Source organism: Bos indicus, chromosome 7 (assembly GCF_029378745.1).
Source record: "Bos indicus isolate NIAB-ARS_2022 breed Sahiwal x Tharparkar chromosome 7, NIAB-ARS_B.indTharparkar_mat_pri_1.0, whole genome shotgun sequence".
NCBI lineage: Eukaryota > Metazoa > Chordata > Mammalia > Artiodactyla > Bovidae > Bos > Bos indicus.
This window is the reverse complement of record NC_091766.1, coordinates 44,947,341-44,963,241: the sequence shown is the minus strand read 5'-3', so window position 1 is coordinate 44,963,241 and position 15,901 is coordinate 44,947,341. Positions and strand designations below refer to the sequence as shown.

The 15,901-nt window shown below is 45.4% G+C and overlaps 1 protein-coding gene across 3 annotated transcripts in view; it reads left to right on the top strand.

Moving 5' to 3' along the window:
* The window catches only part of FSTL4 (follistatin like 4), a 660,210-nt gene that overhangs the window by 225,164 nt on the left and 419,145 nt on the right, over positions 1 to 15,901 (top strand). For all 3 annotated transcript variants that reach the window (XM_070793583.1, XM_070793584.1, XM_070793582.1), the window contains one exon: positions 6,617 to 6,752. In XM_070793583.1, the coding sequence (XP_070649684.1) occupies positions 6,627 to 6,752 (126 nt within the window). In that variant the 5' untranslated portion in view covers positions 6,617 to 6,626. The remainder of the gene's footprint in view (positions 1 to 6,616; positions 6,753 to 15,901) is intronic.

The window sequence follows — 15,901 nt, the reverse complement described above, 5'->3', positions numbered from 1 at the left end:
TTGGTCCCCCGTGCGCTGTCCAGCAGACCTCGCTCCTGATCACTGTCGCCGACATTGATGAATAGCGCTTACGCAGCTTCGCCACCGCTTCCCTCTAGGTGTCGCTTCCGCCGAGGTTTCCGGCGAGCGGAAAACAACGCCAGTAGCTTTGGTCTGTTCCCTTCGTGAATTTGTAGCAAACCTGTGCACCAGAAATTGTACTAGATGGGCCCCTGAGACACAGACGTCCGTCCACATTCTCTGGGCCAAACAGAATTTTAGTAGGACGTGGCACTAAAAATGTGCACCCTAAAATGTGCCCATTTCACGATACATGAGGAGAGAAAAGGGGTCAGGTAGAAATTCGGACTTTTCTGGAAAGTCTCGAATTATTTTCCTACCATCAGGGTTAGGGGAAAGCGAGAGATGACTTAATCCTGGAATGATCCAGACAGGCCGTGGGTCTGGGCAATGGTCAGGTGGATCTGCTCACCTGGGAAGGACACGTCAGGGGAGTGAGGGATGTGGCATCTCTGACCCCAGAGGCCCAACAGCCCTTAGGCAGTAGCTTTCATGGAAGACCTGAGCTGATGCCCTACAGGGCCATGTCTGCTTCCCATCTTAGTTTTGTGAGAAGACACTGCAGCATTACTAGATTATTTCTGTTTAAACACACTCAGATGAATGTTCACTTTCTTCCCATCCCGTATAAAAAAAGACAGCCCTCTCTCCAAAGACTTCAGACAGAGCAAAGGTCAGTGCAAGAAAATAGTTTTTGATGTAATGAATATGAATTGCTTAATAAAAGTGACAGTGGGTTTTCCTCTCTTCAATTTTTTTGCCCACCTTCCATTATTGTTAATTCCAGGAAGGTTCCCCCCCCACCCCTCACCCCCAAGAGAGGGGCAGCTTGTTCTGGGTACGGGGAGAACCTTTATCCCTTTGGCTGTGTCCTGGAGGTAGGTAAGGGAGGGATAGATTGAATTTTTCTACCTTGATCTGCCAATCATTCAAGATTCTTCTCCTAAGGGCTGCAGGCTTCCCCCCACCCTCACACCCTGCTCCCCACCCCTTTAGTGATCTTCATGATGTGATCTTTTGTTTGACAACATTATATTTCAGAAATTGGCACTGACTAGTCAAGATTTCCTAAAAATCTCCTTAATTGCTACTTTGCCTTTTTTGGTATTTTTTTTTGCAAACTCAACCTTCTTGTGATGCTGTGTGCTTACTAGTTAATCAAATTAGGCAGTTATTTCAAGAGCGCATCTTTGCTTACATTTTCTATCTTGGTGCATAACACAAGGCACGCAACTTCAAGTGAAACACAACTACAGTGGAGAGAACATGGTACTCCAGAAGTATTATCTGAATGTTGAGGCTTCTATATGTTAGCTTCATAGTAAATAGGAGTGTCATAGGTTTACACATAGGCTAATTTAGATATCAAATTTATCAAATGTAGGAACAATTAACCAAAGAGACAGAGTAGATAATTACTGGGGAATGCAATATAACTTCATTATGGCTTGCTTCATTGTTGCCTTCATATGTTTCCATGCCTAATTTCCTTGGATTGGTATTCTAGAAACTAGGAAGTTTGAACCCCTCTCTTTTTTCCTAAAAGACTCACCAATCAAAACTGCAGTCTTAAGCCTTGCAAAAGAAATTAGCAGATAGCTTCCTGGTTTTAGTTTGGGCTTTTGATGTGTTTTTTTTCTTTGAGCATGGGGCAAGCATGCAGAGAGAACTGTAGGATTTTGGTGTGTGTTGCTGATTGCCAACATCACGTGTGTAAAAGGCAGTACACCTAAAAGCAGTTGGCTAGAGCATACACTTTTCAATTAGGATAGAAATTCAGGAGGCTCGAAGTCACAAACCTTACCGTCCTCTTCAAGGCTGGATGGTGTTGCTCAGTTCTGCCAAATCATCTTTGTAATTTCTGGTCCTGTCTGTGACAAAGAGGAGCCGTTTCTGCGTGACTACTCCATGATGTCTGGACTGTTATGTCACCATATTCTGAGAGAAAGACGAGAGAGAACAAACCAGGGAATAGTCTCCCCCAGAGCTCTGAGGGTCAGAGTTCTTCCCCAATTCTTCCCAAACAGGGCTGGATCCTGGAGGAGGAAAGAGAAGTTTGTTTATGTTGGTGCTTCTCTCTGGCCTCTGACCCTGTTCAGTAAAGACAGGTTGCATGCCACGTATGTTCTCTGGTGGTGCAGATTTGGAGTTTACGTATTCATATCTATTTCTCCCTGACCATTTGCCTTCTTTGGTCATGGTTTTTCCACTTTCTTCAGAAATCAAGTCAGTATTTGGAATGTTACCTCTATAGTTTTAAATACAAATAAATAATAGTACAGCTATCAGCTTGTAACACCAGGAAATCTGTGGTTTTCACAGCAAGGTGAAATAGCAAGATGAAATAGGGCTCATCCATAACTTAAAAAAAAAGCAAAATCAGTCTGTCTAATGCATACATATTCCATACATAAATTTAAGATGATATAAGAAACAAAGCAGTTGCCTGGGGGGGTCAGGATGCTCCAGTGTTAGTCTAGGTCTGGCCACTGAGTTGGCTTTATATACTGGGTGAACCTTTCCACCTTCCAGGCCTTTGGTGCCTGATTCTCATGAGCATGTGGAAACATGAGGCTCAGGTGGGAAACCCCAGAAGAAGCAGTGAAGTACTTTCCTTGGAAACGAGATGTCTTAAATATCAAGTGATTGTGTTTTATAAGTTGTTTTAAAGGAGAAATAGTCCCAGATCTTTTATGAGAACAATCTCAGGTAGATTTATAACCAATCTTGGGACTCTAGCATGGATTGGATGAAGCTTATAAACCTAAAGTGATTTCAAAAGGAGCTCTAGGTTGAAAAAGAGGGTTTGTGATCTTATTGGTGATACCTTCCTACTTCTATGATGGGGAGATTCTTGTTGTATGTTCTTCTGTCTGAGGGCCAGTAGCGCTATTTGAATTTGAGGAGTAGTTAATCTTTCAACAGATCCTCTTTCCTCAAAGTGACCATCTACCAGGCTGACTGGCATTGTCAGTGAGCTGAAGGGCACCCTTGCTGCCTGGCATCCTTTGCATCTCCTCATGGTTTTTTTTTTTTATTTCAGCCACATTCATTCTAGGCCAATAAAGACAGCAGTGATGAGGGCTGAGGAGAGAGTGCTGTGTGGCCTCATCACAGGTGGAGTGTGGGGCAGGGGGCAGCTTGACTTCCCCCTCACTCTGTTCCTCTGGCCTTGCTGGAGCCATGGAAGCTGGAGGAACAGGGTCTCGGCATCTTTCACAGGAGAGACTTGGGGCTCAGGGCCTCCAATCTTGTTCTACGTAGATGTTTCCCCATCGTACTAAAAACTCCCATTCATCCAAATGAAATATTGCTAAGTATCAAGAGGCCTCAGTGGGCAAGGTCTGAATATAGATCCGTGTCCACCTGGCTGGTTTGGAGTCCCAGCTCTGTCATTTATTTGCCGCATGGCCTTGGCAGGGTGCTTAACCCTCTCTGTGACCCATCTCCTCTGTTATCTAACTAGGAGCTAATCCTTGCCCTCTTCATGGAATAGCAGTGAGGGTTATGAGTTAGTACCTATAAAGCATTTAGAACAGTGCCTGACACATAGTAATTGCTATATACGTGTTAACCAAATAGATAATCTCTATTTGGTTATTAGACAGATCATCAAAATTGATTTAGACCCAGTATTAATTCTTTTTTTTTATGAACTGAACTGTCATAAAACTTGAGTTGTAAATTTTAAGGCTGTTGCTGCTGTAGATGGAATGAATTGTCAATCACCCTGAGTATAAAATGACATCTCAGACGCATCTGCCGTGCAAATGAAGTTTGATCTGGTGGTGGCCAAGCTGAAATAAACTTTACAGAGAGGCTGCTGCTAAGTCGCTTCAGTCGTTTATGACTCTGTGCGACCCAATAGACGGCAACCCACCAGGCTCCCCGCTCCCTGGGATTCTCCAGGCAAGAACACTGGAGTGGGTTGCCATTTCCTTCTCCAATGCATGAAAGTGAAAAATGAAAGTGAAGTCGCTCAGTCGTGTCCGACTCTTAGCTCCCCCATGGACTGTAGCTCACCAGGCTCTTCCATCCATGGGATTTTCCAGGCAAGAGTACTACCTAGGAATATTTCAGGAGTTGGCCTGGCTCATGTTTCCCTGTCATCCAGTAAAATCCTATGGGAACCTCAACACGATCTAGACAAAACCAGAGACGATTCCAAGTGCAGCAATGCTGCAGCTCAGGTTGCTGAAACAGCTCAGGGCAGCTGGGTAATGTCAGAGGTCTGAATACACCCTCTTAAATGAAGTGATTTGGCGCTTTCCAAAACAATTGAAATGAACAGAATTTATTCTGATGCTATTCATTAATAATAAAACATCCAAAATAATTGGTCTTGGATTACTAGACAAATTGAAAACTAAATACTCGATATTGTGGCTTGAATATTTTATAACTCCAGGAATTGACATCTGTAAGTTATCTAGAGTAAGTTTTGACTATCTTGCTGTTTTTTAGTTTATTTAGGCTTGAAGGCATGAAAAGGGAGACAGGACCTTTGATATGTATGCTTACTCCATGAGCACTGTGTGTGTGATGGTGGATAAATAGGGAAGGATGAATAAAAGTAGAGTGGGAAGCAGTGTCTTTCTCATTCCAGCTTGAATTACTGTTGCTTGTTTGAAGAAAACAAAATTCCAAAACCCGAGTAGCTGCTTTCTGCAGTCTCTGGAACATGGCTCTGTGTTCAGAGAAGAATAATTTATGGAGAGTAGGGTGTTAACCTATTTATTTTTAGAAAAATTGGTTGCAATTAGGGAAAGTCATTTTTATTCTCTTTTAGTCCTGAATGTGATTTTTTCCCTCCTCCCCCTCCCTGTAAGAACACACACCCTAGCTCGAGCCCCAGATGGGGAACATAGCGCTGGGTGGCTGCTGCTAACACTGCAGCCTTCTCCCAGGTAGCTGCTGTACCGGTTCCACTTTGCTCTGCCTTCTTCAGAGGTGGGAGCTGGTGCAGATGGCGCTGAGACCATGACTGTCACATCGTATTTACTGGCCACCCAGACTCTTTCCCTGGTAGCTCCAGCTTTCCCTACAGATGTCCAAGATGAATGGCTGAAGAAACATAGGTAGGAGTAGGAGCCTGTGGACTCCTTAAAAAAAAAAAAAAAAAAAAGATACCTTCCCTTAAAAGATAGCCATAACTTATAACCTCGCCTCTCATAGGCCAGTGTTACATGCCCACAAGTTTCAGTCTAGCTCCTCATTGCTGTGGGCATTTCTGTCTCAAGTTGGGAACATAAAGCAAGTCTGGAACGGCAGCTTTATTGGGGTGTGGAAGGCAGCCAAAGGAAGCCTGGAAGGTGGCAGGCAGTGTACTTGTTTCGCAGCCTGGCAGCAGCTCTAGTGATCATTTGATCCCTCTCCTTGTGTAGCACAGGGATCCTTCTAAGCTGTTGGCTTTGGGGGTGAGCATGGGTGGATCCTTCAAACAGGCTGTAAGGTCTCTCCAGCAGCTCATCATCTCTGACTCGGACACCTGCTCTGGACCAGCCCTGAGCCACCTCACAGTGGGTGCTGGGCCTCCAAGGCACTCTGTGTTTTCATCTCTGCGGCCATGAGCACGAGGCAGTGTGGACCACATGCAATTAAGCACTAAATTGTGTGGTGCTCACAGAAATCAATAACCCTTAAAGTTTCCTTAGGTAAGAGTTGTAAATACTGCATGATGAGCTCTATCTGGCTATGTTTCTCAGAGATACTGAAATTAAGGCTGGAATATGTTCACAGTGGAAACCTTAAAAAGGACAGCTAATTGGACAAATGCACCAATCTGTGTCTTTGTCCTCTTAACACAATGCCCAGCATATATTAGGACATTGAATTTTTATTACAGCTGATCCTTTGTGTTTTTTCCATCCATGTAATTCTTTTACTACTTTAAATTGCCCATTTCTTGTCCTCTAGTATTTTAGACAATACTAAAGAGAGTCTCATAAAACATCTTAAATGTTACTGAAATCCTGTTATCTGGTAGATGCTTGAATTCTACTACAAGAAGGTTTGGTCTTAGAACAGAAATGAAAATAGTAGACCCCTTAATGTTTTGAAGTTCACTGTCTTGTTAACTGAGTCCTCAGCTACAAACAGCAATACTACAGATTTAACATGATTTCTCACCAGTGCTTACTGTGTGCCCAACTGCAAATGCTGTCTGCAGAAACTGAAGCATGGACACATGGTAACCTATCAGTGGTGTCTCAGCCTTTCCACCCTCACTTGTTCTTACAGATGTAGTGACAGGTGTATTTCAAGTGGGTTTCTGCATACCAGTCAGCATTTAGAGTTTTTACTGTGTGCCCAACCCTGCCTCCTTCAGCCCTCACAGCAGCCCTATTGGGTACATATTATTGACCCCACTTTAGAGATGAATAAACTAAGGCTCCAAAGGAGTGTAACTTCTCCACGGTAAACCAGAAGACCTGGTGCCAGCATATAAACTCATGTTTATCTGATTCTGGAGAGCAAGTACTCACTCACTAACTACCCCTTGACTTGTTTACATTTTGCAGTGCTCAGTACTGGGCATTTGTCATTTTCTCAACAGACTCAACAAAATGAGACCAGGAGGCTTTTGGCTGCATCTCACACTGCTTGGAGCCTCCCTGCCTGCTGCACTAGGATGGATGAACCCGGGAGCCAGCGGAGGATGGAACGTGGGTGTGGGAGAGTCCCCGGCAGAGGTATAGTCACGTCACAGCTGACATGACATTTAAAACTCATTGCTTTTGATTGTTACAGTATCTGATTTCCTTTATGTCTGTAGTTTATATCAAGTAGATTGCAGTGGAAGTGAAAACCCTGCTCCCTTTGCAGTAGGGGACAGAAGGAAGCCAAGTGTGTTGATAGGGACTGGAGGTTTATATGATGCTATAACAATGGTCTAAAATCTCTCCAGTGTTGAAGATGTATCCCTAAATCAAGCTGTGGTTGCATGTTTTGTCTTCTCCGCAGACCCTCCTGAGAATGGCCTCTGTGTATGTTTAATAGTACTCTGAAAGTGCCAACTCATCGGTGGAACACACCCCTGTGAATTAATGAAGTCTTTTAATTATAAAATATGTTTTAAAGGAAATAGACTCCTTTTCAGCTATGTAGATAAAAGAACCAGGCGGAGTAAGAACTGGCGGGTGGAAGTCCTGAGGGAGCCGGCCTTAATGAACAGATAAGAATGATTAATGGCATGTTAGGTATATATAAATGCTTCTAAAGTGCTTGAAAAACTTGTTCTCAAATGCCTCCTGGGAGAGTCTCGCCATCCTGCTAATTGCTTAGTGAACTCTGGTCTGAAGTGGTGAAGAGGAGTCCTAAACAGCACCCGCTCAGGTAGTGGGCTGCATGAACTGGGGGCTTGTGAGGGATGTAGACTTTCTGCCAAAAATGTTTTGTACATGCTGAACCTTAAGAAATGACTAGACCTACCTAGGATTTCCTTGATGATTCGGTGAATACTAATTCTCACCTGAGAGCTTTCCAGGGCATCTTTATAACCATTGTTTTCCAAGATGCACCCCCTTTTCCTTCACTCTGTGCCTGCGTCCTGTGGAATAAGGAAGAAAGTGAAAGTGAAAGTTGCCCAGTTATGTCCGACTCTTTGCGACCCCATGGACTATACAGTCCATGGAATTCTCCAACTTAGAATACTGGAGTGGATAGATAGCCTTTCCCTTCTGCAGGAGATCTTCCCAACACAGTCACCCCCAAAAGTCAGCATTACCTGGAGAGTGAACAGCGATACCTGGTGTATGGTAGGATTAATGCATTATTTGATCAAAAGACATGATTTCTCTTTCATTATTACTTAATTGTAATGCAGTCCCAAACCTACAAGCCTTACTCTTCAGGAAGCCTCAGAAGTAATTTAATGCACACACTTTTCCTGCTGAAGTTAGTGTGGCTTCCCTTTGTGGTGAGCAGATGATTAAATAGAAACACTATCTCTCCTATCTAGCTCCATGAAGGATGCAACGTAATGCTCTTTTGAAAGAGTCTGAAGGCTGACTTGCCAGCAAGCCTGGCGTTTCCCAATGGGAACCATTTAATCACTACACTTGTACTCATACAGAGGGAAAACGATCACTTAAATCCTATAAATATATTGTTGAATATTTACTAGAAAAGCAAATAGGCAAACACACAGCAAGGTGTGTTTAGTCTTCTTACTGTTGGAGCTCATTGGCCCACTGTTTTAAATTGCTCATTTTAGTTAAAACAGTCAAGCCAATTAAGGTGGGTTTTAGTGGGAGGTAAATTGAAGGTAAGTTGATATCAACCCAAGGCTTCTTTATTTTAGCTCTTAACACCCTAGTACTCTGTATACCAACAAGAAAAAGCAGATGCTGCTCATCCTGAGGAAGTGAGGCTCTTTTGCTTGAGGGTATTGTTGTACTCCCTGCTTGCCTTTTTAGGATAGAGCCCCAGAGACGCCATTGTCATCCAGCTTTGGGAATTTCAGGGAAAGGAAGTGATGCCTCTGTGGGCTCTGGAAGGCAGAAACATCTGCCTTAGCCCTCCAGTTCTCTTTGCTGTAGTCTGAGTTTTTTTGAGTGCTTGTTGAGTCTGCTTCTGCTAATTTTTAAATGAGATGATGAGGATGTGAATGGGCCCAGGACATAGGACAACCTCTGTGAATGTTTAGAGAGGGCAAGACATGTATTGTCCAACATTGTTAACTGGTTAGTTGGCTGACCTTGATCACACTTGATGCATGGTCCCACTGTGCCCTCACTTGTTAGGGTCCTCTTGGTCCCTCCCCACCTTTTTTCCCAAGTCTGAATCAGCCACTCCTCCAAGGCCTTGCTCTGGTTCTTACCTTTTCTTTAAAATCTTCTTTGACCACTCTTGATCATGTTTGATCTCTCCCTGAACTCCTACTCCTAATCTTTCCTATCTCTTTTTCTTTTTAACTCTTAAATTTTATTTTAGCATAAGAATGAAGCCGTCTTCTTTATCTTTCTCTTCTTTACAGAGGCTTATTGAGTTTTTCAGTCAGTCGATATTTATTCAACATTTGGTACCAGTCATGAAGTCACCTTGGTGCTTTCAATTTCGCACTAGACTGTCATGTATTTAAATGAGCTTTTAATACCTCCCTGTACAGCTGAAGGCTCATTTCCGATGGGGGCATGAATGGTCCCTCCCAGCAGACCTGTAAGCAGCTTGTGGGCTGAGCCACGCTTGTACCTTATCAACATCCAAGATAGTCCTGTGTGTTACAGGGTCTGGGTAGTTTCTTCTTTGAACCGTAGCTCTTAATATATCCAGAGCTCACCTCACAAACCATATTAAACTCCTCTAGCAGTTTCCTCAGGCAGTCTTATTTTCTAGAAGAATCAAAACCAGTCTCAGTTTCCTGAGACTCAATAAATAAATAACTAAATGGTAAAATGTTTCCCTGTGTGTTTTCCTCCTGATAGGAGTACTTCCCAAAACATTCATTGACTTGAGATTTTTGAAGTACTTGGAAAGCATTAATGAGATTTGATTTGCCTTTCAAGTTATTATGCCAATTACTCAAGTGTCCTAAGGGTAAACAAGGATTAAATGACCAATGTGTGTGTGCTTGCACATTTTTAAAGCAATTATAATGAATATGAATTTTGTTAAAATATTGTTTTATGTACAAAGACTGAAGCTGAAATAGCTTCAAGGAGTTTACCATTTTACAAACGTAGATAAAAAAGAAATGTAGCTGGGTGGAGTGCCTGTTTAATAAGAGCTGAGTGGCATGACATGGTCTAGAATACTAATGCAATCCTGAATATACAGGAAACAATTCGAAGAGATACAACTTATTGAAATTCCGAAATAGTTATATTTTCCTCTTTTCCCTGATACTCTGGCCAAGATAGATACAGTAGTAAAAATCAATATTGGTAGAATTTTATAATGGGGGGAACCAGGAAAGTGAGAAGGGGTGTGGTAACAGTCTCTAGTGACACCCCCTCTTGAGGGGCAGGCCTGTGTGGGAGGGTTCCCTCCCCCTTTGAGCCCTGGATACAGTGTTGCCATCGCTTGCTAGGTGGAGGGATTGGATGGTGGCTATTATTCAGCCTTCTTGCCTGCTTCCTGATATTACTGAACTTTTCCTAAATTGCTCTTCCCTGTAGTTTCTAGTCACGCACTAAATATCTGTAAATATTGATACTGATTCCATTTAGAATTGTTAGCTTTGTATGCCTTGGTGCTTACAGAGCAGAGATGTGCTTTGAGGTCAGACACCATTTTTTTTTTTTTTTTAGTGTGTGTGAAGTCACACAAGGATCTTTGAGGAGAAAGATATATAGGAGTGGTATCAGAGTCAGGATGCTTCCCGTCCTCCCTGACCCCAGGGTTCAGCCTGAGAGAGCAGGGTCCCACCGGGGCTGATCTGCCCTTCCCCTTTCTGCAAGACTTGGCCCCAGACTCAGACTGCACTGCTCTCCCTGGGAGGACACCTTCGAATTTTAGAGAAGTTCAATGATCTGGCTTCTCTCTACATTGATTGGGCACTCAAGAGGACTCAGGCTGCTAAGACTGAGCATTAACCTAAAAAACATTTTTCTCCCTTAATAAGCGTCCTTGTACATTTGATTTAAGACCAGGCTCCCCTCCCTTTTCTAGTGATGGTCTGCCCCACCCCCTGCCCCCAACTTCTTTTTGATTGATGGATGGGGAAGATTAGTTGGATCACTCCAGCCCCTCATTCTGTTTGTGGGAAGAGAAAGGCAGCTCCCTCCTTCCTGGGGGACCCCAGACAGGGTCTAGGCTGGTACTCAGCATTTTCTAGGCCTCACCTGAAGCACAGGCCTGTGTACAGCTTTTATGTTTGTATTCTGTGTAATCGCCCTTCCTCAGCATTCCCTGGTGCCAAACTCTATCATTGACTATCTTTCAAAGAAGATGAGATTGGGTGTACCACTTTTTAGCAAGAAAGCGCGATGGGCCTTTCACCTTTCACTGGGTGTGGGGCACTGGGATGTAGATCAGATCAGATCAGATCAGTCGCTCAGTCATGTCCGACTCTTTGCGACCCCATGAATCGCAGCACGCCAGGCCTCCCTGTCCATCACCAACTCCCGGAGTTCACTGAGACTCACGTCCATCGAGTCAGTGATGCCATCCAGCCATCTCATCCTCTGTCGATGTAGATGGCACCCCTTATATGAGACATCTGCTGCAGGGGTGGTTCTGGTAGGGGCAGGCTTCTTCTCTGCTCCTCCAGCTCTCACCTCTGGCTGTCTGCTGATTACTCTGTGTCAGAGGGTATGGATGTTAGCTTCTTCGGGAAAATCAGTAGATTGCAATCTCCTATCTACAGATGTGAATAAATTCGTAATTTCCAGGGTGAAGGATGGTGACAGTACTCCAAGTCCCAGGGACATTGGATGAGCTGGCTTTAGAGACTGTGTGGGCTGTACGTACTCCAGTCCAGGGTCTCTTGAGCTTCAGTGTGCTTGTGAACAGGCCCTAATACTTCCAGTCCCAGAGGACAGTGGGCAGAAAAGCCCTGGAGGCATCCCACAGCCTCCCTCTCCCATGTACACATTCAAGAAGGAGAATCCAGTTGGTGATGAACCCTGGCCTTTTTTTTTTAAGCTTCCTGCTAACAGGATGATGTTGACTGCAGTCAGGAAGAGGAGAGAAACACACAGGCTGCAGTCATGCTGGGAAATAGCTTGCCGTGAAATTGGCTTGGGGGAGAGGAGGCAGGGGCAGGTAGGTGAGGAGGCCGGTGAATTGATACAGCCTGGGTCTGAGTCATTTTCACGTGTTTTCAAGCAAGCAGGCAGACAGGTAAACTTAGATCTGAATCCTGGGTCGCACCCTGGCTTGTCCTGGTGCTTGCCATCCAGAGGTCAGCCTGCACCCTCATGCCCTCACCATCACCTGTGCCTCCCACCCTGGTGTCCCACCAGAAGCTGGGGCTTCTGGCCCCAGCGCCCAGCCCGGCTGCTTTGGGGACCACGACTGCTGGGCTGGTGCTGTGTTTGGTGGTCTTGTCTTCATTTATAATCCATGGACGGGGAAGCCACCATCTTCGGATGTTCCTCCTCTCTTGCTGTTTTTGGCAAACCTACTCTACCAGCTAGTGTACTGTGCGCCCCTTTGGTATTTTCAGATCATTGTTGACAGAGTTTTAATTGGTTCTGAAAAGTTCTGCGACCCAGGAAAATAAACGTTTATGAGTTCACAGAAAACCATTATTCTTCTTCCTCTTAATTTAGCATTTACATATCTATTTTATTTATGCCTCTGCTGCTAAATAATCTATGCTTCTCTAGGAAATTTCCCATCCTTGTAATCAGGACATTAGGCCAGGCGTTGTAAATAGGGCTCTGATTTCCATTTTGGGGAAACTTGGCAGCATCAGCTCTGCCAGGCCCCAATCATCTGCTCGATTAGTTCTCTGTGATTGTGGGTTGTCTCTTTCGTCTCCCATTCAGAGACAAGAAAATGCCTTGTCGGTGTCAGACTCCAACAGGCCCCCTGTGTGGGGGCTCTGGTTCTCTGTCCTGCAAGCCAGGGCCATTGTCCTTCTGCCTCCACTGCTGTGGCTTCTGCTGTGGGGCTCCTGGGCCTCATCTTGTTGCCAGCCCCCTGGGGAGGGAGAGGGGCACCGGCTCCAGGGAGGGAGGGCTTAAGAGGCTCTGGGTCCAGGACCTGGGAAAACTGCAGCAGAGCCAGGCGGGTGCTGTTGGGTGAAGGAAGCAGCCCACCTGAGCCCCCCAAGGCTTGGAGAAGCCATCTGTCCACAGAGTCTGGTCCTTCACTTGTCAGTGACCACACACATTTGTATCTTGGCCTTAGAAATTCTCTGAGTCAGAAAGTCCTAGATGCAGAGAAACTCGGTCTTTTACTTCATGGGATCATGGTTCTAATATCTTGAGGGTTCTTTCTTTCCAAAAGTGAAACCTGGGTGTCCTCACTTACTCCTTCGGGTGACTGGGGCCTCCAGCTTGCTCTGAGGACCAAGCCTTATGCTTTGTTCAGGTATTTCAGGAACTGTAGTGAAATTCAGAAAATAAAATTAATTTTGCTTCAGTTTAATTTTAAAATGTCTCCCTAATAGCACTGCTGGGCTTAGTAGGGAGTGGTGACACAGAATCTAGCCCTGAATGGACCCTCGCAGGGTAGAAAAGCTTGGAAAAGACCCTGATTCTGGAAAAGATTGAAGGCAGGAGAAGAAAGGGATGACAGAGGATGAGAGGGCTGGATGGCATCACAGCCTCGATGGACATGAGTTTGAGCAAGCTCCAGGAGATGGTGAAGGACAGGGAAGCCTGGCGTGCTGCAGTCCACGGGGTCACAAAGAGTCAGACACGACTGAGCGACTGAACTGAACTGAGGGTAGAAAGGAAGCAATTCTGCCGGGAGGGGAGGGCCAGGGCAATGGTTCACCTAGTGCTTCTCCCCTCCTCCAAGGGTGGGCGTCCTACAGTCAGGTTTTGGAGGAAATAGTCCCTGAGGAAAGGATCTGGGTGTGTTAAGGACAGACAGAAGTACAGGGACAGGATGGAACTGGGAGGGTGGTGGGAGAGAGCTGTGAAGTGTTACTGTCGGGTTGGTGGGGAAGTGCCCAGCTCTGGAGGTTGAGCTGGGGTGGCATGCAGTGTGTGCCGTAGGCTGGTGATCCACCTGTGTTTCATGGCTTGGCCTTCTCTCTGTGGTCCCAGTAAAGCCTGTCAGTGTTTGACCCAGTCCCCAAATTGAGAAATGACCCACTGGGAGAGAAGAGAACAAGAACAAGCAGAGCCCCTTAAACACTGTTGCAGCCTTATAGCTCAGAAGTGCAGTCTGCCCCAAGCCTGCGAGTCTCGGGGTGAGAACACAGCACTCCTGATTGGGCTCGGTGTCTCAGGTCTAGCCTGGCACAGCTAGTTCCGTGGACTTGAACCACTTTCTTCTCTTCTCTGGACTTCAGTTTCCTCAAGTGGAGAGTGAGGGGTGATCAAGATGTCAGGGGAGGTTCCTTTCAGGCTTACTTCACAGCTAAATTCTATTCGGTGCAGACTGGGCCCCTTCAAAACATGATCGGAAAGCTCAAAATGTTCTTTCAGATGTAGTCCTACCTCTCTTTCTTAATCCTGTTTGGCCAAGTAGCAGGTGTGAGGTCTGAAGGCGTGGCCCATCTTGCTTTGTCTGAAACCTCCTGGGTGCACACCTCTGGGGAGGAATAGCTTTGAGGAGCTCTGCATGGAGACCATGTGGAGTCTGTTTGGCCAGAAACACTGCCACATCCTACATACAGACCTGGGTTCAAAGAAGGCTCCCCTGGGGAAACTGCTGCTGGTGTCAGGGAGAGAAGTCCTCAGTATGCTAAGAAGAAAGGAATTGGAACTGTCTTCTTACTCAGTGTCTAACAAGTGCTGTGTATCTGCCATGTGCTGGGAACTCTGCTCAGATAAGGGCTTCCTAGACCTTTTGACTTCACAAAGCAGAAACATGAAAACTTTTTAAAGAATGAACTCAGCTAACTCCAGGAATCCCTATCACCTCTTTATACCTTTGTACCTTCTTCTTTATAAAGAAGAATAAAAGCCAGAGTTGGAGGAAAAAGGGCAGTCCATCCCATGGAAGCCTGACACTGGCATGTTCTAGATTGCCCACGCAGGTGGGTTGTGTCTAAGGGCCAGTCAGACATAACTGTTAAATCACTGGAACATGCATCTATTGGGTTGGCCAAAAGGCTCATTTGGGTTTCTCCATAACATCTTATGAAAAAAACCCAAGCAAAGTCTTTGGCCAACGTGGTAATCCACAGGGAACTGAAACCCACAGAAACGTGCAGTAGTGTGGCCTTGAATTTCCTGCCGAGATGGAGTCTGAGCCCTGTCAAGACATTAAGTCCCAGACCTAGTTTCAGAGTTGTATTCTGTGATGTCTGTCCTAATTTCATGGCTGGAAAGCTCTATTAGCTCCAAGATGGATAGGATGGGTGCTCGTCTCAGAAAGAGGCCCCTGGGCCCTCCGAGGTGGTGGCACGTCCCCCTACAGATAGGTTTCCATGGTCACATCCAGCAGTCCTCTATGTGGAGGTGACAGAAGAGCTTAAAGGGAAAGTGGGGTGAGGATTTCTTGATCTTGAAACTTTCTTGCCATCTCTTTAGTCTGCTCATGAAACCTGACACACCACTGCTATTTGGTGGACAACTTCATCCTAATAAAAGACAGTCTTGTTTCACTTCTAGTTGGGAAGAAGAAAACTCAAGAGAGTTTGCTCTTGGCTAGAGAGAAGAATGGAAGGTGAGTGACCTGTGGGACTCAGGTCTTCCCCTGGCCAAAGGGTGCGTTTCCGCCTGACTCTGTGCAGGGTAGGAGTGGAGAAGCTGGTGCTGGCAAGATGCTGGGTTGGCCTGTAGGGAACCACCACTGTTTTCCCTTCAGCTGTAGGCGGTTTTAGAAAAGCACCTGAGTGATTGCTTGATGCTTCACCTGGAGACTGAGCCCTGTTTTCCCCCTTTACCAGTGTTCCAAGAGTGTCTTGAGTTCAAACTGAAACGCTTCTGAAGTTTTACTTGGAAAGGAAAGCTACCACTGTTAATTTTGTTAAAATACTTTAACCATTGAGGGTCTGGATTGGGATAGAAACTGTATGTGTGTATTTTTTTAAGAGTTGGGAAGTCATCACTGTATTTACCTAAGGAAAGTTCTTTCCAGGGAATACCACTGGTACCAGTGAGCCCTTAATGGAATAGGAAGTGACTTAAAGAACCATGGTGGCTGGTCACCTAACCAGCTCTGAGGGAATTGGCAGATTGGCCCCACCACAGAGGTGACCAACATGACCACCTGGGTTTCGGGCCCTGCCTCTGGAGCATGGCCTGTTTTTCTGACCACACAGTTCTCCCTG